The sequence below is a fragment of the Lutra lutra genome, chromosome 5 (assembly GCF_902655055.1).
Source record: "Lutra lutra chromosome 5, mLutLut1.2, whole genome shotgun sequence".
NCBI lineage: Eukaryota > Metazoa > Chordata > Mammalia > Carnivora > Mustelidae > Lutra > Lutra lutra.
In genome coordinates this window covers 52,938,043-52,965,160 of record NC_062282.1, presented here as the reverse complement: position 1 = coordinate 52,965,160, position 27,118 = coordinate 52,938,043, and the positions used below count along the sequence as shown (strand labels likewise).

General features: G+C 34.9%; 1 protein-coding gene across 2 annotated transcripts in view; it reads right to left on the bottom strand.

Moving 5' to 3' along the window:
- Positions 1-18,461, bottom strand: part of GABRA1 (gamma-aminobutyric acid type A receptor subunit alpha1) — a 56,654-nt gene extending 38,193 nt beyond the window's left edge. The window contains exons 1-3 of one of the 2 annotated variants that reach the window (XM_047731132.1): positions 18,054-18,461; positions 15,677-15,765; positions 12,174-12,286 (exon numbers count right to left, since the gene is read on the bottom strand). In XM_047731132.1, coding sequence (XP_047587088.1) covers positions 12,174-12,286; positions 15,677-15,750 — 187 coding nt within the window. In that variant the 5' untranslated portion in view covers positions 15,751-15,765; positions 18,054-18,461. Of the gene's footprint in view, positions 1-12,173; positions 12,287-15,676; positions 15,766-17,931 lie in introns of both variants that reach the window. The other variant, XM_047731133.1, reaches the window with a different exon arrangement.
- Positions 18,462-27,118: the final 8,657 nt, after the last annotated feature.

Below are 27,118 nucleotides of genomic sequence, written 5' to 3'. Positions count from 1 at the left end.
TTGTCCTTTCTTTTTCAGCATTTTCCTTTCTAGTTTAAGCAAAGGAGCCTTTGATATGAAAAAAAAATGCACTTATTGCCATGAAAATAGTACAAAAAGAAAGATATCAGGTAATAGAGAATTGGGCACATTTTCATCCTAATTACTAGTATCCCAGGTATGCTCCTTATTGGTAATAATTTTATTTCTTGTTACTTATGTAGATTAATTTCTTTCTTTTAAAAGTACCCTATATTATGTGATCAAGGAGAATTAACATTTATGTTTTCTTTCTACAAAAATCTTCAAATAGTTGGATCCTCTTGTTATTTATTTTTCTGAGTGGTTGATTCAACCTAATTTTGTTTCTAAGGTTGAGTTTTGATTCTCTGTAGATTATAAACTGTAAGACTTATGGTGAATATCTTACAGATCTGGATAACATCTACAGAATTAAAATTATGTCCATTCTTTCATTTTTATTTTTGTGGTAGGGATCTACTATTAAATGCATGTTCATTTGGGAAATATGTATGAATCCCTGTCTGCATACTTGCAAGTGCTTTGCAGTTTGGGACAGCTTTCCTGAACTCCTTTATCACCATTATCTATTTCCTGAGTGTAGGGAGGGCATAATTTTTACACTTCAAGGTAACTCTCCAAGGTACCTAGCTTTACAAAAATTGGCTTAACAGATGTTTTAGGAGCAACCAAACTGTTTTATCTAGCATGATAAAGCGCTCTAAAGAAGTGAGATATCTACTTGCCAAATATATGGGCTATTTCCCTCTGCTGTTTTTAAATTGTTAGTAAATGATGTTACCATATAACTAACAAATTATAAAGACCAAAAAGCCCATTTATAAAGATTACTATACCAATAAAATGGAGTGTAAAACATGGTTAAGTTTATACACATTAATTGTCATACATAATTGTTAGTGTGCCATATAGAAAGATTAGGAATAAATGCAAAGCAGTTCACACAAATAGCTATAATCACACTTTAAAATCTATTTCTTTAATCCTTAATCTATCCTTGCCCCTAAGTATATTTACCATACCAGTTCATCATCTTCAAGTGCTTGACCTTATTTTCTACTAGTTCTCTCCCTCTGATACTTCCCAAACATCACCACTGTAATATTCCAAGGCATGTACCCTGACTGAGAGCCCTCACCTGGGTCCTTCAGACGACCTTCTCACCATGCACTCTAATCATACAGATATCCTTAAAGAGTTTCTGATTTGTGCTCTTTATTCATCCTGTTTTTCCTCCAAATATATTCACAAACCCTAAGGTTAAGGTAGCAAAATTTCCAAACTGAAGGTTGCCTGGTGGGGGTTGGGAGGGGTGCAGGGACACTCAACTACTAAATGTAAGAGGTGGGTGATGGCACCAGAAGAGAAAGGACGATGGTGCTATGACATCCAGGAAACCATCTGGAACTTGGGATAAGGTAATTAAAGAAAGGGAACAACACTTTCTGTATTTTTCCCTCTAACATATTTTCCTTGCCACATACCCAAACGGTTTTCTTTGATTTGTCATCAGCTGTTTGTGAGTGGCCAGTTTCCACTGCTGAAAAACTCTGCTTATTATGTATGTCTCTGGAAGATTCATCATGAAAATTAGCATGTCAATGTCTCTAAGAAATCATGTTTTAAATAAATGTCATCAACCTTTTTCATCCTTGTATTTCCCAAACTTATCTGGGAATGTTACTCTAAAATGTTACAAAAGCCCTATGGTAAACATAAGGCTAATGTTATTTATCATGTTGTTTATTTAAATTTTTTTTAACTTGAAAGTATGTTCAGAAATTTCAAAAAGAAAAATATGAAGAATATTAACCCCCTTAGAATACCTTCATTCACATACATCTACTGCTAATATCTTGATGTATTCCTTTTCTCCTTTTTTTTCCTATTCAAATGATTATCCTTAAACCACATTCTAATTCAGTTGAGTACAATTTCAGTGACAAGAAATAGGTTTCTTTGACCAAAAGTATGTTTTTCCTTACAACTCACAGGCAATTTCCTTAGTGATACGTGAAGTCATTCTTTAGACAGAAGATTTATAATTCAGAGTGCAAAGGTTCAAGATAGAGGACTGTTATGAATGTACTTTAGTCAAATTATAAAAAGTTAACTTGCCTTTTCAGTAAAGAAATGATGATTTGAAATCCAGACCCATTTAGGTCTAGGATCAGGCTTAAATGGAAGATATGCTCATATGTATGTGCTTGGGCTGATATCTCAGAATTGTTGAAGAACCTTCTTTTTTCCAATTCTGGGAAGATTTAGTCATCTTTTCCCTCTCCTTTCCAACTTGAAATTCCCACAAATCCCCATTAAGGGGAGAAATATATAGATATATAATTTTAGGATGTTATTTATTATTTAAGAAATTATTTATTATTTAAGGAACATTAGAACATTAAAATCCAAATTGTATACTCTAATACCAGACTTTATTGATTCAGCACTGGACTCTAGTGTTATTAGAAATACCTAGAAAGTACTCAAGGCCTTTCTACAGATCACATGAGGAAAAGTGAAGATACTTTAATGTTCTAAAATATTCTATTTAAGACCACACGAGTCAGGAACTTCTAATGAAATTTAGCTAGAGTGATTTTACTGTTAGTCAAAGGTAAACATCAAGGAACCTCTTATGAAACTAGGAAATTGTCTGAAAATGGAAATCAATTAAAATAACTCAGTTGGAGGAAATGTTCAAAGAGCAGATTAATTAACAAATGATTTTTAAAGTATTTTCTTCACAGTAATCCTTCCCTGTCCATTATAAAAAAAAACAACAGTCTTTAAAATTTGTATAAATTTATATACATATTAGACTGTCACAGGGATAATCATGGAATAGTTCTGTAAAATGAAATTATAATGTTGGTGATTATTATTATAGTAATTTGGGATACCTTAAAATAGTACATCAATGTCAGCAAAATTTTTGATGATAAATAAACCAATTAAAATCAGTCTTTAAAGAAGATCTCCTTCAAACATATACTTTATATACATATATAAATGTTTTATGTGCTTTATATATGATTTGTGTATATTTATGTTATATATACACATATACACAAATGTATATCTATATATACAAATACATACACATACTGTATTATATACTCTATAGCTGTTAGATAGTAGTAAATCTGTTTTTAACAGAGATTTCTTACAATGTTGATATTCTGCTGATAAGTATTGAAATAACAGATGTTTTGAAGTGATAATTCAAAAAGATGATTAGTGCTTGAGGCAGAAATGAGAAAAGCAGTATAGTATAGTAAGTAGAAAGCACATTGGATTAAAAGTCAAAACACTCAGATTTTAACTCTGATTCTCCTGGAGAACAAGCTGTGTGATTTTAGGTACAAGCCTTTAATCTTTCTGAGCCTGTTTTTTCCCCTTTTTAGTGAAGAAATAACACCTGCACAGTTGAGTACATCACACTAGAGTAAGGGCGGAATAAGATTAGATGCTAAAAACACTGTGAAATACATTTGTTGAGTATATTAGTTTAACCAACAAATGTTTACTGAGCATTTTCTTTTTCTTTTTTTTTTTTTTAAAGATTTTATTTATTTATTTGACAGAGAGAGATCACAAGTAGATGGAGAGGCAGGCAGAGAGAGAGAGAGAGGGAAGCAGGCTCCCTGCTGAGCAGAGAGCCCGATGCGGGCCTCGATCCCAGGACCCTGAGATCATGACCTGAGCCGAAGGCAGCGGCTTAACCCACTGAGCCACCCAGGCGCCCTTACTGAGCATTTTCTACACGCCACACAGGCACTGCTCTAAGTAATAATACTGGGTTGGTGAACAAAAGTGCAAATGTTCCTATTCTGTAGCACATCTTACAGTCTTGGGGAAAACCTAATAGGTTAGAAACATAAATAGGAAAGATAAAAAGATGATAGATTAGACACATGAATTGGTAGTAGATGACAGGAAGGTGACAGATATAATTACATATATAATTATATCCAAACACATACACGAATTATACTAATTCATTTCAGATCACTGTAAGTACTCTGAAAGGATGTCTTTTGAAGAGATAACTTTGAACTGAGACCTCGATGAAAAAAAATTCAGGGAGGAGCAGAAAGAGAAAGATGATTAAAGGAGGAGAAGAAATAACAAGATCTGAGGTGAGAACAAACGTGTGATGTTTAAGACACAAAAAGCCCGGGGTACCTGGGTGGCTCAGTCAGATAAGCATCTTCTTTTGGCTCAGGTCGTGATCCCAGGGTCCTGGGATTGAGCCCTGTATTGGTCTCCCTGTTCAGTGGAAAGCCTGTTTCTCCCTCTACCCCTTCACTCACTTGTGCTCTGTCTCTCTCTCAAATAAATAAAATCTTAAAAAAAGAAACAGAAAGTCTGATAATATATCTGGAGCCTGGTTATGCCAATGATCGTGGTACAAGATGACACTCTGGATGCGAGTGTGACCACACCTAACGAGCTTTCTGCATTTCACTAAGCAGCTGACCTTTATTCTAATGCACTAAAGAACCTTTGGGTAATGAAGTGAAATGATGTTACTTGCGGTTTAAGAAGATAGCTGATGCTGTGTGAATAATGCATTGTAAGAGTGTCATAAAAAATGGAATAGGGAATCAACAATGAAGAATTAAAGATGGTATTTTTATTAAGAATGCCTATCACAACAATTTATTTAATATGGTATTGGCCATATTTTCACTGGAAATGCTGTCTACTGAGGAACTCAGAGTAATATTCACTAGGCCTAAGTCTATTCTGTAGACTTATAGCTTATGAAGGGGGTTTATTGTCTCCTTTATGTTATTTTCTATCTGTTAATTCACAGAAGCAGTCACTGTATGGAGACTAAATGGACTAACATTAGTCATCATAATAAAGTATATCTTAAAACCCCACTTGGAAATGGTCCTGTTTGGAAATTGAAAATGTTCTGGGCTCCCTACATAACCGTCAGTGTGTACTCCTGGATTGGGCAATGTTTCAGCTCCCTGCCAATCTGCCTGGGGCAACATTTTTGCTCCCTGTCCTTCATTTCTGTTCCCTAAATTCTTTAAAATAATTGGCAACTTTCTCCAGCTGATATGTAGAGCTACTTAATTGTGGCTGTGTTCAGCTACTAAATCTGGATATGGGGTAGAAACCCACATTTCGAGGTAACTAACCAATCCCTGATCCTTTTGTGTTTTCAGATTGTAAGTACTCAAATGATACAAGCATCTTCCGGGGGGAAAAAAGGGAAAGTTTACCATGGCAGAGATGAAACTCATTTCCATTGAGAATTTCCCTCCTTCCCTCTTTATGTTATAGGCAATTTCTATTGAGAGGGGGTAACCTATAGAAAGTTGGCTGTGTTGGAAGAATGGGTTTCTTTTGGTCTATGTAAGTCTTAATCAAAATTATATAACTGGGGCACCTGGATGGCTCATTCGGTTAGGCATCTGCCTTTGGTTTGGGTCATGATCTCTGGGTCTTGGGATTGAGCCCCACATTGAGCTCTCTGCTCAGTGGAGAGCCTGCTTCCCCCTCTCTCTCTGCCTGCCTCTCTGCCCACTTATGATCTCTCTCTCTGTCAAATAAATAAATAAAATCTTTAAAAAAATGTATAACCTGTAATAGCTTTGAGGCATCATACTTCCTGTTCCCATCACAGCATTTTAGTTACATAAGACTAACACTATAGCAATCTTTGGAGGAATATGGGATCTATTTAGGACTGTGTTTTCTCTTAAGTTTTCCAAAACGGCAGAGTTTCTCATCTCAGAAACACTACAACATTATTTTTCAAGTAAGGAATTCAGATTGTACCTGGAAAAAAAAATCACCTACAGAAAACTTTTTAAAAAATATTCTACATTGCTTCTAGAATCAAGATGGGAAATGAAAACTATAAAAAGTTCAAAAGTAACTACAGAAAATAAACTGCGGCTGTTACTAATAATTTGGTCTTTATAACTTAAGCATAGCCTCAGTGGCTACATTTTACCTCAGGAAATTCTTGGTACTGATCTGTCTATGATTTATACACAACAGGAAACGATGAGAGTAGAAAGTTTCTAAACACGCTACAACATTCCTTTGGGTATCTAGCTTGGATTCATTAGACAAGCTGGCTTCAGGAGCTGACTAGAGATCCCAGCCAGTGAAGGTTAAAAGGTGCTCTCTGTTCATTTTAACAGTTCCTCTTGGGTTTTTAGTAACTGCTTTTTCTCAAAACTTCAACTGGATTTGGGAATGTCTAGATATAATATTTCTGTGAAAATGGATTACATTATGCCAGAGTCTGAGTATCTGCTCCACAGCTCACATTAAATGCACCAGATAAGGCTACAGCAAATTCAGAATGAAGGATTCCAGAGTCACATTTCAAAAGGTAATACTAAAGCCATGATCTGGTAAAGGAAATATAACACCACTTCCACCAACAAAAAATATTAGATGAATCTAATCTTTCAAATTTTTTGGATGTTGTTATTAATTTAGAATCTTTTCATTCTGTCAAAAGCCATCACATTGTCCTCTTAATATCTCATCCTCTTAATTTTTGAAATTCTGGCTGTTTTATTAGAAATATAAAATGTATGTGTTAACTTCAGTTGAACATGAATAAAATGGTTGTCTCTGATCTCAGAATCACACAGGATACAAATAATATTAATAATAATGATAGGATAAATATATAAATTATAAATTAATAATTTTAAAAATTACATGAATATTGGATGCGTTGGAATCCTGAGATAGAACAAAGTTGAATTTTGAAAAAGAATTAAATGATGCTTCTTTCTCTAGCCCCTAGTCACCTAAACTTTACAAAGCCACAAAAATACTTCCCAAAAGTTAATCTGCTTTTTTCCAGAGTGCTTAATTTTCCACCTTTACTTCTTTTGATGTTAAAAAAAAAAAAAAAAAAAAAAAAACAAACCAAAAACCCATAACCAAAGATCCCCCAGGAGTTAACACCACTTTGCCAACTGCACGCATATCCAACCCAGTCACCTTGCTTAGCTGGAGATGTTTACATCTTAACCCTGAGATCTCTTGCAATAATTGAGCTAAAGGAAGTCTGAAAGGCCTTATATAGCATTACAAATCCCAAATTGGGAAAATTAGGAAGATAAGGAGAAAGTCTGCTTTGAAGTATGACTGTTTTTTGAACATTAGTTAGCACTAAAATAACTAGAGAGAAAACCCCAATTATACTCCTTACAATTATTCATCTGATACATTTGAGTACAAAATGACACAAATAAATAAAAATCCTAACTCTGTATGACTTACAGGAAAAAGAAGAAAATCTTAACTAAATATCTGTTAAGGGCATGATAGGGATAAACAAAGTCCATTATCTACCTGCATTCCTATCTACTCATTTACTGATTTACTTCTCCTCTCATCTCCTGGGTTTGTCACATGATGATTATGCATTCACTCTCTTAACTTTACCATCTTCATCTTTATGGTTTGATGGTACAATCTTTGGGAGGCATCTATCATCCTATGTATTACTTACTGAGATTAAACCTAAGGCAATATTTAGAAATTTAGAAAAATATTTCCAGAAACTATCATTAGCAGGGAGGGAACAAGTGAAAAGTTCTGTAGTCCCTTGAAAATGTGGCTCAACCAAGATCTCATTCCTTTGACACTATCTTGTTTGATTTCTATTTAAAAATAGTTATACCCTAATCAGTTTTCCAAGGAGTGAAATAAAATTGTTTATAGAAGAAAAGGTCTTTTGTAAGCAAGATGCTTAAGAAGAAGCCTGTGAACGGGAAGGACAGTAACCCCTGAGCTTGGTGGTATGTTCCAGACAATAAACTGTACATATCAACCTGGTTCACCCTGGGATTGTGTCATATAATTGATTAAATGTAGACTGTACATAAGGTTGGACAAAAGGAAAGGGTAAGATGTCACTGGAAGGGTATTACTTATCCTTAAAAACCTGAAACCTCCCTTCAGAATTAAGTTTGGGATCTGTGTTTATAGGCTGTTTTTGCCCCCACCTAGAGCGCAGGGGGAACCAATGTGATGGTGGCCAAAATTTAACTTAGATGGTTGCAGTTCAGGGGCTGTATCATTTAACTTTTTAGGAAGTTCAAGAAAATATAGTTAATAAGGAGAAACCTTGAGAAAATGAATTATTTCAGAATGTGCTTGGTTTGGTCCTGATTTAAAATGAGAAGAGGAATCTTGATTAATCAAGGAACACCTGAGTCTACTCATCTTTAGAACACAGATCCCTCTCCTTTACCATTTTCTCTGGGTTGCTCTCCTTTCACATTCTCTATCCCTCTCACTTCCCTCTCCTTATCTTCAATGCCCCCTTTCGTTCTCTGTTCTTCTCTAACCTGCTCTTTCCTATCTTGCCATTCTTTCTGGCTTTTACCTTTTCCCCTCCTCCTACCATTTTATTCCTCTGTACTGACCAGGCTTTAGGCTAAAGCCTTTCAAAAACATTCTTTAGTTCCTGGTTACAAGGGAGAAGTAGCCCTCTACACCTTGCCCTCAAAAAAAGAGACTTTTAAATGAGAATGAATTCCACAACTTCTGAGAATTTTGATTTGTATTTTCTGGTTACTGATTATTTAAATTCAAGTCCATTTCAAGTTTCCTTCATTAACTATGTATTTAAAATATGAACATGGCCAAATTATTGTTCTCTTTTGTTCTTGAATAGGGGACATTACATCATTAGAATTCCACACATTGTATTCCTTTTCATCTCTCCTATCTAGAAAGAAAGAGAGAAAGAAAGAAAAGAAAAAAGAAAATGAAAAAGAAAAAGAAAAAAAGAAAAGAAAAAAAGCCCCTTCCCGGATATCTCTCTTTATATTACCCTTTCATTTTCACCTTCTCAGGATTGCTCTCTGGGCTCTGAAAAGGTAGACAATCTACAAACTGGTTTCTATCAACTAAATGAACCAAGTTAATATATTTTGTTTCTTAGTTATTGGACCCAGGATATATATCTCCAAAGAGTATTGCTATGCCTTCGGGTGGCAGTATGTTTTTCTGAAAAACAGGTCATGATGAATTTGCACATAAAGAGTTTCTTCCATTAGTTTCCAGTCTCAGCTTATATTTCTATACCTTCTGAGGACATTCAGAACAAAATATCCCTGCCTTCTGCATAACATTATTCTCAAAAAACAAAAACAAAAACAAAAACAGACTTTTGTCATAATAGAGAAGAGAGTGGGCCCATTTCTCTCATAAGAGAAGATTAACTCAGTGGTGATCATGAAGCAATTAAAAGGAAACTTTTACCCTCTTATAAACTAATAATAATATTTCAAGCATTTGCTCTAGATGGGCTTTTCATCTATGAAAATAGATAGATAAAAAAGAAAATGGATCTTGTAACAACAACAACAACAATAAGAAAGGTCCATTTCTGCAATGGAGATCTACTGGAATGTATATCATACTTAAGAGAAATCTATGGTAAAGAAATGAAATTAAATAACTACAGAGAAATATTTATTCATTAATTTCAGTTTATAGCACTCAGAAAGCATTGTGGTAATATTTTTCTAATTCTATAGCTGATAACGCTTCGGAAAATGTCTAAAAACTGTATTTAATATTTTAAGGTATAGTTTTCTAAAGCTTGAGAGACATTCTCAAAATGTACATAAAAGTACTGATGACTCTGGAGATACATATAATAAACATGTTCGTATATCCCTTAAGGTTATAAGATGCACTCCAAAAAAATTTAATGAAAATTAAGTTAGTATTAAAGCTTCCTCATAACTGTCAAATTTATCAGATTTAATTGTAGTACATTCCAGGATGATACGTAAAATAGAAACAGAGGTAAATATTTGAGCTACTTTTTAATTTGTTTTGTCTACCATATCCTCAAAATCAATGTTTCTAGGAGTCACAGATAACAGATAAGTCATCTTTAGCAAAGATTAAAGCACACCATTCCTTTAAATTTTCTTGAGCCCTTGAATTATCTATTATTATAGCACATTATATCCATTTCAATTTAAAAGAATATACTTTGACTATATTTGGCCAACTACTATTTCTGTTCTTTAAACACATGTCTATTTTTTCTTACTTGGGGGGATTAAATAGATATTAAAAGTAGATTCTACAAAAACAGTAATGTTGCAGGTTCAATCAATGCAGTTGTTTCTGTTAACATATCTAGCATTATCTCATTTCTCAAAAATTAGCTTTTCAATTCATTCTTAGCCTACATTATATGTCCCCAAGTTCTATGGCTTTCTATGGTCCAGGTATGCAGATGAAAGTAGGTAAAATGCTTCCTGTTTACACTGTATTTGATTAAAGAGTTAACATACACATTTATTTAAGAATTATTATATATAATTAAATGTCAAGGAGCAGTTCTGGGTTTGTTACTTACACTCCAAACAAGACAGCTGATCATTAAAGGTATGTGCCTGTGTGTGTGTGTGTGTCTGTGTGTGTTTAAAATTCTTCAACAAACTGAAAATTATGTAAAAAGCTTATAGAGGTTACTCATATTCACATGTTAAAGTATTAAAAGGGATTTCCTAAACTAGAATGGAAACAGTGTTTCCTAGATGCATTATAAAATTCTGTTGATTAGTAAGGACTGATATTATGGAGTAGGAAGTAAAGGAATCAGATGCATGCCCACTAGTACTTTGGAAAGCCTTACTTTTTAAAAGTTGTATCACTATCCTGTTTCTTCCTTTTGTACATTCCTTCCCTACTTGAAATCTTTGCAACTTATTTCAAATTTTATGAATTAAGAACAATTTTCTTGAAGCCAGTTTAAACATTTAGATATACACAAATATCATTGCAATACATTGCATACCCAATTATGCATTCCATTTAATGACCAAAACATCGTTCCTTGAGACTTTTTTTTCTCAGAATGTAGTAAAGGAACACTAGGTGGAATTCAAACCTGAAGGAATTTGTATAGCATGTCCAAGAATGGACGTTTGAAATTGACAAGAAAGGACACCTGGTAAGGCCTCTGATGTATATTTGAATTGTGTCTTTGACAAAGCAGTTCCTCTTAAACCTCTGAGACACTAATGGTGTTTGTTAGCCTCAAAACAGACCTATGATCCACATCCATGTGATTACACTACTCAATATATATATATTATATATATATATAAAGACTAAATTCATGCTACCATTCAGTTTTAAAATCAAAATTTGGATTCCCAAGCTTCTTATTTTTTGTATATATTTGCTACCTCAGTGAAGGAGAGATGACTTTCTTAATATTGCCATTTAATTGGAATTTAAATATTGCTATCAAATAGTTTTAAACAAATGCTTCAGAGAAGGTGCAGCATTATCTACAGTTGGGAATCATAGATTCTCACCTTGATTTCCTGTGTGACTTTAAACAATAATTTATTTCCTTGCTTCCTTTGTTTTAGTCTGAGATCAATATTTTGTTTTGGCTTCATTAGTCTCTGCTTAACTAAATAAGATTAGTGGATTATCTTATTCAAAGGTTATTCAAATATGTGAGTAATATCTAGCACTATTTATTCTTATTGTAATAAATATTGTATTATTTAGCACTTTTTTCTTCCTAAGTAGGAATCCATTAGTATAATTGGTATACAAAGAAAAACAAATTTTTACTATAGAAAATTAGGGTTTAAGTTCAAATGCATGGTTAAAAAAATTACCATCTATCACATTCACCTTTTATCCCAGAGTTGGTACTAATCTAACGCAAAACAGTGGATCAATACATAAAATTCAAAATAAATGTTTAGAGCATTAGGCTCAGAGATAATCTATTTGAATTCAGTGTAAACATAGCAATGCCAAATGAAGTAGATGTACTCTTTGGGCTAGCAGGGAGAATATTAACTTCATTTTTTTTCCTGGATAATAAAATCATTACACAGAAAACATTATGATTTCCAAGTAAATGTAACATTTTTTAATGTAATTATGAAATGTTTATATCTGCCTTTTTCTACATATAGGTATGTGCACAGAAATACCATAGTAAATTGAACTAACATTGAGCAATCTATTAAAAATAGGATTAGTCCTTAAACTACATGCTACTATTCTTACTACTTTACATTTAGAAGGAAAGCAAGGCTTCATTAATAAAGATTTGATACTGTTCTCTAAAATAAAAACACAATAACGCAACCCACCTCCCAATCCTGGTCTCAGACGATTGTCATAACCATCTAGGAGTCGGTCCAAAATTCTGGTGAAGACAGTAGTGTTGTCTTTAAGTTCATCTTGTAATGAGGGTTGTCCATAGCTGAAAAAGATATAAAGGCAGGTAATAATCTAAATTACATAATTCTATTAAAACCTTTTTCCCAAATAAAGCTTTCCCTAGATTTCCCTATCTTCTTTCCTATTGAATCTTAATTTGAAAATTCCTTCCGGCAAAATTAAAAAAAAAAGTCATATTTTAATTTTTACCATTTTCTCATATTTGTTATCACACATGATAAACTCTTTATTCTAATATTTCTAACTATGGAAAGAAAATTATAGGAAATGAGTTCTGTCTCTTTGCCCGTATAAATCTCAGCATGTATACAATGCTATAATGCATGTTTCCCTGGGCAAGAAGGTTAATGCATGGTAAGGAGAAATAAAAAAAATCTGGCAAACTTCTTCCGAAAAAAAAAACACAAAACGTATTTATGAGCTATCAAATTAGTAGTTTTGCTTTCATTTAATGTAACGTATAGCATTAGCCTAAGATTTCACCTACCAACATTTACTTCTTTCATCCACTTTATATATATATAGATATAGACATAGAGGTAGAAATATCTACATATATATGCATTTATTCTTTTGATGTTCTTTTAGGATATTTGGATGAGAAAAAAAATTAAAACTTGTTTCTTAGGATAATTATAGTTTCAAATCAGTGTGTAATTTCCATTCCCCTTAAGTTTTATGAACTGATTTCTACAATGTGCCTAATTCAAATCTCTAATTAAATGAGATTTTGTCATTTCTGTCTTAAAGTAAAAGATACCTTGGAAAAGATATGGTCCAATATTCTTAATTTATGGTTTATTGAACTGTAGTGTCGGATTAGTGTTTTAAGGAAACATAGCAATCTGTGAGCAGAGCTTGAACGAGAACCCTGTTTTCTTCAACTTTTAGTCTAAAACTTTAGTTCTATTCTTCTATAATGGATTAATTGTTCCTATTTAAATCTTTCTAGCTTCAGGTATCATTTCTACCCCTTATCATTACTAGTCTTTGAGTTTCAACCACACAGTGACCATAGTTCAAATACTGCGCATTTCTTATAACAATCACATTATCATTTATGGTTGTTGAATCATACTTTATATAATGATTAGGATGACACCTCCAAAATCCTTTGAGAGAAGTCTTTTTATCTCAGTGGATCACACTCACTGATACATTTCAATGACAGCTCTGACCTTGAGTAAAAAAAAAATGGAGAGTGTAAACTAAGAAATGCCACAAAAATATCACTTTCATACTCTCTGTTTAATATGCTTTTGGCTTCACTCTTGTGTGTTTGTATTACTGATCAATGAAAAAAATAGTAACATCCGAAACCAGGATTCACTTATTTGACAGGAGTAAGAAATATAAAGAAAGTATCATTTCAAAAACAAACACTATTTTTAAAAAGGTAAGTAGTTTTATATCGTCAAAATTCAATGGCCATTTTTCTGATAAAATTTTAATTTAATAATTAAAACTATTATAACTAAAGGCTCTTCATGATGCTAAATATATGAAATTCAACTGTATGGAACAATTTCCCATTCTCCTAAATTCAACATTAAAACCATACAGCTTGACAGTATATTCTCCCTTGGCAAAATTAAACTTCTTAACTAGTTTTTGAAATCAAATTTTCACTGAGCTTTCCAGGATGTCTCATTAGCAGATGATACCAGTAAAGCAAAAATAGTTGTCTAAATGTAATTACTTATAAAAAGTCTTCACAAAACGAATTGTCACACATGCATGCATCTTTCAAGGATATTGAAGGTCATCTTGATAAAGGTGGAAAAGAAATGCTAGTCCACTTTAAATTGTGAGGAGGGCCTGATCAAGTAGTCTAAGGAAGAAAGCAGCAAAATAAGAAGGTTAAAGATGAGATGGGGTAAGGGACAGAGCACAATTCGATTCTGGATATAATTCCTAAAATATGCAGCTGTCTATTACCTTTTCCTGCATTTTTTGTGTGTTGAAGCTTATACCAAATTCAGGAAAAACTTTCATCCCTGGTTTTATCTTATAAGTGCCATTTCCACCAATTGTATACATCAGAATGCAAATGCCAAAGGAGACTTTTCCATCCCTCCCAGAAAACTAGTTCTGCTATCCCAGCTGGAATAGTAATCTTTATTTCCTGTGATTTTCTAATGAGGGTATTTTTCATCTCCACGTCTAATTTACTATGTCCAGTTATAACTGTCAAAGAATAACCCCAGAATAGAGATCAAGATTGTTTATTGCTCTTAAACACTTATGCCAATGTAAGGTTTCCTAAACAGAATATATAATTTGAAGAGAAATGTCAGTTACAGTACCTGATTTTGATTCCGAATGAACCACTCTATAATAAAATACTGTGCACTAACTCCATCTACAGGTCATTACAATAGTAACACTTCATATAATTTTTCAAAAGAAATGGAAAACATTTAACTCCTCGGATTAAGAGTATCTGGCAATAGTGGATCTCCTCTTCATCTGATAGTCATTACTTACCACACACAATAGCAAAAAATAAAAACAGACAACGTCTTAATTAAAAAAAAAATTTCCTAAATTCACATCTTTCCAGATTATTCCTTCTCTCTACCTTAACTTTTTAAGAGTTTACTTTCCATTACATCTCGAAGAACCTTGGGTTTTTATGTCTAAGACTGTCTTAAGGGCCACAGGAGTAGACCATGCAAGAAGTATAAAAGCAGATAAAGAAGAATCTGAAATTTTTGGTCACTTACATCACTGCTACTACAATATGTTTATATGCTTGATTTGATCATCAGCAAATTTTCAAATATGGTTAAACATATGTTTAAATTTTTCTCATAACTTTTCCCACAGTAGTCATGCTTAAATAGAGAAGTTCAATTTTATGTAATGTTCTTAAATATTTGTTTAGTATATTCTACCTCTATTGATTATACAAAGAATGGTTTCAAAACATAATATGCACACACGTTTATAGAGACTTAGGACTTTCAAATTACAAATATTATTTTAAACTTTCCACTTTCATGCAATCACAAGTTACTCTATGATCTTTACAGTTGGCTAGAAATTTTCTTGTTGGAAAATCAACTCATAGAGTATGCAGACATTAATTGGGGTAACTTTCTCTATGAATTAGGAAACTACATATTTCATTCAGTTACAACTGAACAGTGAGAAGTTCAATTTAAGACTTAAATGTTGAATTAATACATTCTTTTAACAAAAGCATGTTAAGTGTATTCTAACCATCATGCAAATAAGATGGCTATTTTTTCATACTGCTCTTCTTTATTCTTAGTTGGGATTTTATTGCCGTTAAGTTTTTTGAATTCCCTTAGTCATGAATTCATCCAAGGACAATTTTCTTCCCCCTGAAAGAATAAATGAAAAGTTACAGAGATTATCATGCAGATTTAAAATAAAGTGCCCCCACCTTCTTCCAGTCAATGTGCTCAGAAGGAGGGTCCAGGCCCAAAGATACTCAGAGAGACCCGGACTTTTCTTCATTGCGAGCTTGTGCAGCTGAAAAGTAGAACAAGTAGAGATCAATGTCTCTTGCAAGAAACATCAGGTTATAACCACTAGGGCTGACTGAGGCAGTTCAGATGAATGCTTTGAAGTCAGGAAATGACCTCACTGGGATATGACACCTCATTGGAAGCAATGGAAACCTGGACCATCCATCCTCCACTATCCCTTCCATTTCTCCATTCAGAAATATATCAGTATCTTAATTTCTCCTGTAAAAGAATACAAGTTGAAATGCTTTTAAGTGCCAATACTGCCCAACATAAAAACTGTTTTTTTTTCCTTTAGGTTTTATATTTCCAATATAGTGTGAATTACTCTCTTCTTGTTGTTTATGATCTGAAAATATTGACCTTTCTGATTGGAGTTACCACGCCTGAACTGTGAATTGAAATTTTTAAGCTGGTGTCTGTAACGGGGAGAAATGTTTTGGAGCTGAGATGGGGTAGGTTAATATGCTTCAATGACTGAATTCATCTTTGAATTCTGGATGCACCTTGATTTCAGAAGCAACTGTATTTAATCTTTAAAAAAAAAAAAAAAGGAAACACACTGTTGAATGCCGAAGTCGTGCTTATGTTCTCTGCCTGTGATTGCCTTATTAAATATGCTCACTAATGCTTCTGTGAGGCTAAAGGACATACTTTACAGTCAAACCATGTGCTGATCTCTCTCATACACACAAACCACACTCACATAAATGCATACAAACATGCCCACACGTATCTTTTAAGCCCTCTTGAATTCTGCCAGGTTGCTGCTAGAAAATGTTTCATCTCAAACAGATGGAAGCTGGAGTGCTTTGCTTTACATGAATACGGGAATCTTTTTTCCCTCTTAGGTAAAGTGCAATCAATCACCATCTGATTGTTGAATTTTAGACTTGATAGTGGGATGCTGGAGGAAAGGAGGAGTATGGAAAGCTTAAATATTTCAAGAAATTATGATCTATTTGTGGAGTCAATTTTTAAAAATCAGTGCACTACCTGGATAAGGAGCAGATATGGTAGGTAACACTTTATTTCATGTGCCATAATTAAGGGCAGTTATAACATGAGAATGTTAAAGGTATTTATTAGCACTTCCCTGAATCTATACAGACAGTGATTAATGGATTGCATGTCTTTTAAAGCATGTTTTTCATTAACCACTCTATGGTTTAATGTGGTATGCCTTTAAGTACATCTACACAAATGCTTTCCACACTCTTGGGGATCATTTATATCAGTAAAAACCATTACAAACAGGCATGTAAGCAATGAAACATAATTAATGTGTTTGGAGTAAAATGGTCTAGATCTACAGATAAGAGCTGTGAGCTTCATAGTTTTTACTTAATTTAGTCACTGGTTTTGGCACGGACGAGAAGAAATATTGGATAAATATCATTATGTTAAAATACTGCATCTAAATTGCACATTTATAATTCACCCTTGCATTAATCTTCAACATGTTATGAAAGAAAAGCAACTTCTCTTGCCCTATTAATAATTATTGGTCTTTATAAAAAAAAGGGGGGGTATTCCCGAAGGGGTAAACGAAACAAAATCCCAAAACAAGGTACCATAGCTTTTTGTCCTCCTCTGGCATTTTAAAGAGAAAAACAAACCTATCATGGTACTGGAGTTGTTGAGTAAGAAAGTTTCTTGCAAATACAAACATAATAGTTTAAAAGAAATGCTAAGCCTTTTCCTTACCCTTTTCCACCTTCCCCCACCAAACGCACACCCTCCAAACACCCATATCCCATGCCACTCATATCAAATGGTAAGTTGAGTTTTTCATGTTCAGAACCAGAGAGACCCCTACACCAGAGGGCATTTTAGCAGCGTCCACTGGAAAGGAGAAAAGAGGCATTTTTGCAGACAGAATGTGAGAGTGCCTTCCATAGGACGGAACATTGACAGGTTTTCTGTCCTAGCGTCTTAACTTTAGATGATGCCCCCCAAAGCCCCTCCCCAGCTCATCCCAGCACCCTCTTGAAAAAAAAAAAAAAAACAAAAAAACAAAACAAAACAACATGTCACCACCCACCCCACGGAATAAATTCATATCTGCCTAAGAAAGAGAGAAAGAAAAGAAGAGATACAGAGGGGCAAAAATAATGCTTCTCTATCGCTGCGGTTTTCACCCTGAAAGAAAAACATTCGTTGTTTCTACCTGCTATGGGATCGGGCTCTTGTCCTGTTCCTCTTTCTCTTTTTTCTCCAGCATTCCTGTCTCTCCAGCTAGGAAAAGCAACGTTCAAAGCTCAGTGTGTAGCGGTCTGAAGCCGCACTTACCTCGGGCCCCCTCTGGGCACAGGATCGCTCAAGACCCGGGAAAAGTGTGCGAGAGAAAATCGCGGAGAGCCTGGAACCAGCGCGAGTCCGCGAGTCCGGGCGCGCCGGGAGCGGAGGGGCGTCCTCGCTCTGCCTCTCACTCACTTGGTCTGAGCCATCATGGACTCTGTGTGCTCCTTTGCTGAAGATTTCACACCCAAATTTGCTTCCCAGTATCCGATCTGCAGCTATACAACAAAAGATTTCTCTTTACCAAGACAGTAGTAATACGTCCCAGGGCAAACCGGATGTGAAATAGGCGGTGACTTCATGCCAGAGAGATTTTATTTTAGAAAGGAAGGTGGTACCAGCCTCTGGATCTGGAGACCAATCCGCCCATTTTTTATATGCAGCACAATTTAACTTGCACCGCTCTGGCCCTAATCCCCTTCTCTCTGGCTGCAGACTCAAATCCTTCTACAATCTGCTGCAAGCTTTCCTTTTTTTTTTTTTTTTTTGGTGGGGAGTAGAAATGGGGGAGCAAAGGGTAGACAGGGTTAGAGACCCAGGGACTCTACTCAGAACCTTTTCATACTTTCAATTTATGAACACTATTTTAAGGTGTGCCCATTAAAAAAAAAACAACTCATCAGTGTAACTAATCCTTTGATCAAAGATTCAACCACTGCATGCATATGAATGAATGCAGGGAGCTGCAGGGTTGCACATGTGGAAAGCCACTGTCCTCTCGCCTGTCTCCCTTACACGCACTCCCACACACATGTCTGAGTCCCTGTGTCTTGCGGAGTCACGAAAAATGAGGGATGGCGGGGAAGAGTTCTGACCAGGAGGGAACTGGCCACCGGGTTTCGAGGCTTTCGCACTTTCACAGGTTGTGAGCGCTTTTCACCCCACCTTCGTCTGTAGCTTAGAGGGCAGCAATAAACGCGCTCCGGAACCGCGTTTTTAATCTCTGGAGGCAACTGTTTGTCTGTTTACGTTATGAAGGAGAAAACACGGGCTCCTTTAAGTAAGAATTGTGCTGGGTCCCTACGAGGAGTATTTAACTTTAAATAAAGCACCCAGATCATTTCTAGGTTTGAGAGTCATATAGCTCCATTTCCGGAATCATTCCCTCGCCTCGAACTCCATCATCCTCCGGATTAGGAAAATGGGAGAGGGGGAGGAGAGAAGATTAACAAAAAGATTTTTAGAAGTCAAGACAAAACCGTCTTCTACTTTTTTTTTTTTTTTTTCCTCCTCCCTGCCCTCTTCTGTTACCCTCCCTGGTGGCTCTCCACCCACGAATAAACTATACCCTTAGGGAAGGAGGGTGTATTTCAACATCAATCTAACTAAATTTTCAACGAGCCAGGGGCGACTGAGTTCTTTCTTCGGATTTTGTGAATGGGTGTTTGTAGCACAGAAGAAATGGGTGTTTCTGAAATGACCCGAAGCTCTGGAAACTGTCCCTTCTGTACTTGCGCTAGACTAGATAGGAGGCGCTGAAAAGATAGGGTGCCTTCAGGAATTTCTTCTGGTGAGGAAGGTCCGACCTTTGAGCTCCCTAGTCATTTTGACCACGAAGACTTCTAGCAGAGGAGACTTTTTTTTTTTTTTAATAGGGGCGGAGCTTGTCAAGGAGAAGAAAAAACCCTAAATGGCAAGTCTATAACACTCACTGGTTTTTTATGCTGGAAGCCTTCCTTGACGTTGTGCTGCAATGCAATCAGCTTAGGTGGTTAAAACATAGGACAGGTAATTGAAAATAAACTTATCTTATTGAAAAAAATGAAGGAAAATAAAAATGATGACCACATTCAGATTTGGGCTTGGTTATCATGAGTTTTGAAAGGGAAATGTTACTGGGAAATTATTTTAGAAATAAATCTTCAAGGAAGAGAGATTTAAAGACCATCTTATGTTGCCTACTCTGTTCAGATAGGACAAAGATCAATGCATTTTTTTTTAAAGATTTTATTTATTTATTTGACAGAGAGAAATCACAAGTAAGCAGAGAGGCAGGCAGAGAGAGAGGAGGAAGCAGGCTCCCTGCTGAGCAGAAAGCCCGATGTGGGGCTCGAACCCAGGACCTGGGATCATGACCTGAGCCGAAGGCAGCGGCTTAACCCACTGAGCCACCCAGGTGCCCCAAGATCAATGCATTCTTAAAGATATCCATTGAGAATCATATCTTCCCTGTATGAGAGTCCTCAATTTTTATTTACTTATGTACTTATCCATTAATCACTTACTTCTTGAGCAGTTCTGAGAATTAAAACTCACTTCAGCGATATTCTGAAACCCTGGGTTAACAATTTAAAAATATTGTTTTCTTATCTGACCATTTAAAATGCAATTCCATTGTTTTCCTTTGATTCAACAAAGACTATTCAACAAAGACTATTTCTAGATAGTCCTAGAAATGTAATCTTTTCATCTTTCTTTCTCCTGGTAAAACTGTCACAGCTCCTTCTACTCTCCTCTGCAAATGGAAATAACTTTATATCCTATATCTAATGCCATACAGTCAAATCACTCTACTGATTATGTTTTTTTCAATCAGTTACTGAAACGTTATCATTTGCACCATAATCTCTGAAAACAATGCCAATCACATCTTTCTTCAGATTAAATATTATGTGACTATCCAATAGGATGCAACTGCACAGCATTTCCATACATTTTAAGACAAATATTTAGAAATAAGATTGGATTTATCTTAAAACTACAGTTAAAACTACAGAAATGGAAATGTCCATACTATGATTTTCTAAGTAAAGCAAGGCAGTTTTTACTAGATGATCTATGTATGATTTGTTTTGAGACATGTTTTAAATAAATGAATTTAATAAATAGTGGCCATTTAAAACATTGATAATTTGACTACTCCAAAAACAGCAATTGCAACTTTAAATTATCAGTGTATTTATTAGTTCCCATCAAGGTATCATTAACATATGCACATATTACCAACGAATAAATATAAGAAAAATATAAGAAATTAATGACAAGGAAATAATTACTTTATATTGTCTTGTTATATTGAATCTTTTAGATCATTGGTGACACTCTTGTTTTTTCCTCTACGTAGGGGAATAAATTCCTTCAAACTGTGTGTGCAACTTATATCTGATTGAAGTAAGTTTTTATAATAGTAGTAACCATGATATTTAGTATTCTTAAAGTGTTTACTTGGTGCCAAGTAATGTGCTAACAAACTTGCATAAACCATTCGATTTAATTCATAAAACAGGTCTGTGAGAGATAGTCTTAATATACCTGCTTTACTAATCATCCAATAAATTATGGGTTAGAGAGAGTGAGATGTGCCAAAGGTCACATAGGTAGTGAATGTTCGTGCTATGCAAACCCAGATCTTCTGACTTCAAAGCTTATTTTCTTGACCACCCTTCTACATTACTTTATTTCCTTAATTACTATAAGTTGTAAATTCACGTTAAAATCTGTTTTATTCATCTTACATCTATGCTTACCATCTTCATATCAGTTACATAAAACCTATCTCTGAACATTTAAAAAAAATATTTGTTCAGGGGATGCCTGCGTGGCTCAGGTGGTTAAGCCACTGCCTTTGGCTCAGGTCATGATCCTGGAGTTCCAGGATCGAGTCCCACATCAGTCTCCCAGCTCTGTGGGGAGTCTGCTTCTCCCTCTGACCTTCTCCCCTCTCATGCTCTCTCTCTCTTCCTCTCTCAAATAAATAAATAAAATCTTTAAAAAAAAATTGTTCAGGACAAGATTCTTCTTTTGCTGGTCTAGTGCCTCAAACTGCAACACAGGGTCAGGTTTACTTCAGTGTTTTGGAGGTTTCTAATATTTTCCTTCTTACAAGACCACTCTCTCAAAGGACCTCCAAACCCTCACTGGTTGTAGGCAGAAGGGATTTGAGGTCAAACCTAGGACCACAGATCCTGGGGAGGCCTAACAGCTCTATTTCCAGTGTTGCAGTCTGGTACATTTTGCTTTTTCTGTCAATTTTAAATGGCAGGAAGCCCTGACCTAATTGAAGAAGTGGTACTGATTCTTTTCAACAGAAATGTTTTTACTTTCTCCAACTAAATGTGAACCAAATGAGAAAAAAAAATAGCAAGAGTATTCTTATTAATTCAGTGTGGCTTTTTATCATTTATAAAATAATTTGGGGTGAGGGAGAAGAAGCAGCAAAAATAATGAAATATCAAATAAGTATCAACCGAAACCTAGTATAAAGTGGTCTTTTTAAATGTCTTTGCATAGTTTAGATATGGGTGCTGCAAGTACATTTTAACATGTAGGAAGCCTGGTTATCAATCTGCAACAATAATGTACAGGTTGCAGTTAAACATGATGCCACCTACATTTATTTATATATACAGTTGGATATTAAAATGGAATTTTTACACTCACTAAACTAGTCCCCCTTTTCTAATACTCCTATTTATCATACAGACCATCTTGCTAATGAACTATATGAGCACATCCAGAGGGCTATACCTTCTATTCTAGTTGGTACTGAAATAATAGCTCAGTGGGAAGAAGAATTGTGATTTAAGTAAAAGAGCACTTTTTGTACTTTCACCTAGACACCTTTGTCATCTGGGTTACTTAGACAAATTCTTTTTTTCCCATACTAGCAGGCTAGTTTGACATCTCAGCATAGTGAGAAACAGAGTATGTATAATAGAAATAAAATCAAAATTTTCTCATATTTGTGTCATAAATATTTGGCACTCTAGAGGGATTTAAAGATTGTCTGCCCCAACCAATTTAACAGATCAAAGATGATGTAATTTTTCCTGTGATCTTTGTAGAAGGAGAACTCGGGTTAGCATGGCACAGTGATCGCCATGCGTGGATATATATCTGAAGTCACTGGTATGTAACAGCTTCATGACGACTGATATATTGCTGAACTTTTCTGAACCTTACTTTCTGAAGTTTTAAGATGAGGTAATGTTAGGGGCACCTGGGTGGCACAGAAGATTAAGTGACCGACCTTGGTTTTAGCCCAGGTCGTGATATCAGGGTCGTGAAATCAAGCCCCACATGGGGCTTCATGCTCAGCGCAGAGTCTGCTTCAGATTCTCTCCTTCTGCTCCTCTCACTCATGGTTTCACTCTCTAAAATAAATAAATAAATATTTTTAAAAAATAAATTAAATGAAGTAATGCTGCCTCATTTGCTGATTGTGGTGTTATATGGGAAAACAAATGCGAATCACATAGTCTTCTTGTATACACCTGGTAGGTGCCCAATGAAAGCCACTTTCCTTCTCTCTCTTCTATCTCAATACAAATTCACTATTTTTCAAGCACTACAGTACACTCTTAACAGCATATTCATATAGCACAACGATTCTATTATCCCTATTACACATTAGATTTAACTGAAACATAAAACCCCCAGTTATTAGACAAGATACCACAACAAGCTGGCTTACATGCCAGGCTTAATCCTAGGCCCATACTCACCTCTAAGGTGCTCTGAGAAGAATGCTTCTCACTACACCTGCCTTAAGCACTGAGTATTTTTTTTTAAGGTTTTATTTATTTATTTGACAGAGAGAGATCACAAGTAGGCAGACAAGCAGGCAGAGAGAGAGGGGGAAGCAGGCTCCCCACCGAGCAGAGAGCCCGGCGAGGGGCTCGATTCCAGGACCCCAAGATCACGACGCGAGCAGAAGGCAGAGGCCCAACCCACTGAGCCACCCAGGTGCCCGGCATTGAGTATTTTACATATATTCTCAACCAGGAAATTTGAAGACAGTTCCAAGATAGAAGCAACCATAGCACATGCTCCAACCACAGCTTCTACAGTCAGCTACACACCCCCTCCTCCAAGAGACATTATACAACATTTTCCCATAAGATTTAAGAAAAATGCAACAAATACCCTTTAGGAATAAAACATGTATGTGAGAGCCAGACTCTTTTTAATAGTTACATAAGTAGGACAGTATCCAGTTTTCTTTTGTGGCAGTTTTCAGTTTATCAGCAACTCACGTGTAACCCAGATTCACCCATTTTCTTTCAAAGTCTTTTCTTTTCACAGATGTCAAACACATCAACCCAGGCAGGAAAACGCAGATTTACTCAGAGTTCAGAGGAATGATAATAAGCTGATAGTTGTAAGAATTACTTATTTTCAAATAAGAAGTATCAATAATTTTCAAAAACTTTGAGAAGATTTTAGACTGTAAATTCCATTAGCAATGTGAAGACTGCAATGCAAGTCAGGAGGGAGGTAAGAAAATGAGCACCATTTTGTCACAACTCGAGATTGGGTATTTTAAAATGGTATATCCTTTATAACTTGACTTGAGGAAACATGCATTTGCTATTTTTATGGTAACTTTCAGCCATTCAGGATATGTTTTCTTTGGTAAACTTCAAGTGTATATATGTGCACATAGTCTCTGGGTAAACTCCTCTAACCTATTAGAATGCATATTTGCCCTTATTTTTCTCTATTAAGGAGAACATAATAAATAGATATTTCAGTCAATATCAATTATTAAGTGTCTAGCATACAGAAAGGAAGAATAAAGATCTGAGTTGGGGAATCAATTTAGAAAGATCACTTATCAGAAACAGTAAAAAAAAAAAATTAAAAAATAGGCATGTTGGTACCAAGAAATTGCATGTAGTTTATTCAGTATCTTCTGAAATGATGAGGATACACCTAGTTTAGAATATTTGAGGATTTTAATGTGGTCTTATTATCCTGCTGGGCACCTTCATTTACATATCTGTTCGCAATCATAAAACACAGAAAGTGACACAAACGTTAAAGCAGCATTTAAAAAATCATTCATCATGCCCTGAATGGCCATAGGATTTGTGTAAAGGATATGAAATGGAAGGATTTACTAGAACAAAGATCAAGATTAAGACACTAATGCCCCATCTGTTCAGTAGCTCCCAATTCTTGATGTTTACAATAATTGTGTTCTATGGAGTGAAATGAAAATGAGTTTGTAGATATGGATGAATTTTTTATTATTGTTGATCATAAATATATCCCAAATTATCTAATGTCCCTGTGTTAAATGTAGAACACAGAACCAATTAATTTTTTTCACCCTAATTTACAGCTAAACAATCTCAACCTAACTCATTTCCAATTTTGCTTATAATAACATTCACCATGCTTTCTCTTGAAGAAAATTCCACGACTTCCATTTTAATTATATATATGACCTTGGGCAGGGGTAGGGGGTAACAAAAGAGTTTTAAAGATGAGTGATAATTACGCTTGAGTAATTTCATTTATGAAACAATCAGCCCATGCAAATCTCAGGAATGTGGACTGTTCTGCATGAGAACCAGAGATTTAGCCCAGTATTGCATTGGATGGGTAAAGAGATAAAACATCAGAAATCATACAGACCAATATCAACTTAACATAAAGGATCAAGAAGACAAGTGAAGACAGATTTACTTGTTCCACACATCATCTGCTTATAAAGATGACAGGACATAATTGCCTTTGAAAGAGGTGAAGTGATTCTGAAAACAACAGAGCAGGCTTACAGTTCATCACTACTCACATTTAGTGTTAGAATCTCGACATAAAGTAGACCATTCTTAAAATTTCATTTAAGGACATGAGAGAATGAACTCTTAAATGCCTCTCCCTCTCCCCATAAAAGAGATTATCTCCTATTTAGTAGCTAAAGTATACCAGAAACTATATTTTTCTCCCCCACATAATCTTTGCCATTGCATTCTTGCAGTAATGTTGTTTACAGAGAACCTAGGTTCAAAAGAATAGTGGACTTTCCTAGACACACTTGGTTCATAATTCAGAGCCCAGATTTGAACCTGAGGAAGACACTGATTTTGTGGCTTCCAAAAACTCATGATTATAAAGCAAGTGAAGGTAAGTCTCTTCATTGTAGGCTGGGAATAGAACTGTCATGAGAGACTCATGAAAATATTTCCGATCACAGATTTGCAATTTGTGAAGAAATGTAATCATATGAATAAAAATTTTTAAAAATGTTTAGTATGGGGAAGCAGAATAATATATTTCAGAAAGTGGAATTTGGAGTTGGATATTTTCTTTCTCTGTCAATTACTTACTGTTCAGCCACTTAATTTCTCTGAATATCTATTTCTTTTTTTATAACAGAGGATTAATAATTTCATTTTACATGGAATATTCATGAGATAATAGTTATAAAGTAGGTAATACATTAAAATATTTTCAGCAGTTGGTAACTATGGTTATTATTAACACTATCCTTAACAATTGCGATAATGTGTAACTTTCCCTAGAACATTTCGTAGCTTTTCAAATATTAAAATTAAGTTTTTATACACAGCAACCAATTAAGTTATGGCTTTGCAGTTGGACCAACTCACTCAGCCAAAATTTATTAAATATCAGATTGACCATTTGATTTTTATTTTCATCATATAGTTATTGTCTGAAGCAAACAAAGCTCTGGCTTTTAGAAGGAAAGTGAATTCATTATTTCAGAGAAATTCGACTCAGCAGGTGGTAGAACATAAGACATAAAACGCTCAAGGCGGAAGCAACTGCAAGACTCAGGCATAACCCCACAACAGGAGGCGAAAAATTCTCTCTGTCCAACTTCTGCTCAACTATTTTGCCAATAAGATGAAGTAGGTTTAGTCAAAATATAGCATGGCTTAGTATTAAAATCAGATAAAATGGAATACAAAATAGATGGGATGAAAATCAATGAACAAATTAGAAGTTAAGAAAAAAGCTCTACTCGTTCTATGTTTTGCTCTTTTTCTGACAATCAGAGGAAATAGATACCCCTGAAGGACTAAGGAATTCAGAAATTCTAGAAGAGAACACCGAAAGGCAAATTATTTCTTGTGGATTCAGCAAATTCTGAAATTGAAAAGTAATTTTTACTAGACAAAGAATGGGTCAGGGAAAAGTCTTGCAGAGATTCATTTTTTAATATCATGCTTTTGATTTTATTTATTTGTGTAGGAATATTTTATTTTATCAGGGAGGTTCATTCCATGACAGACCATCTGAATCATATCAATATTTTAGAATTCAAATTAAACACAAATATCAACTACTCCTGAATTAAAAAT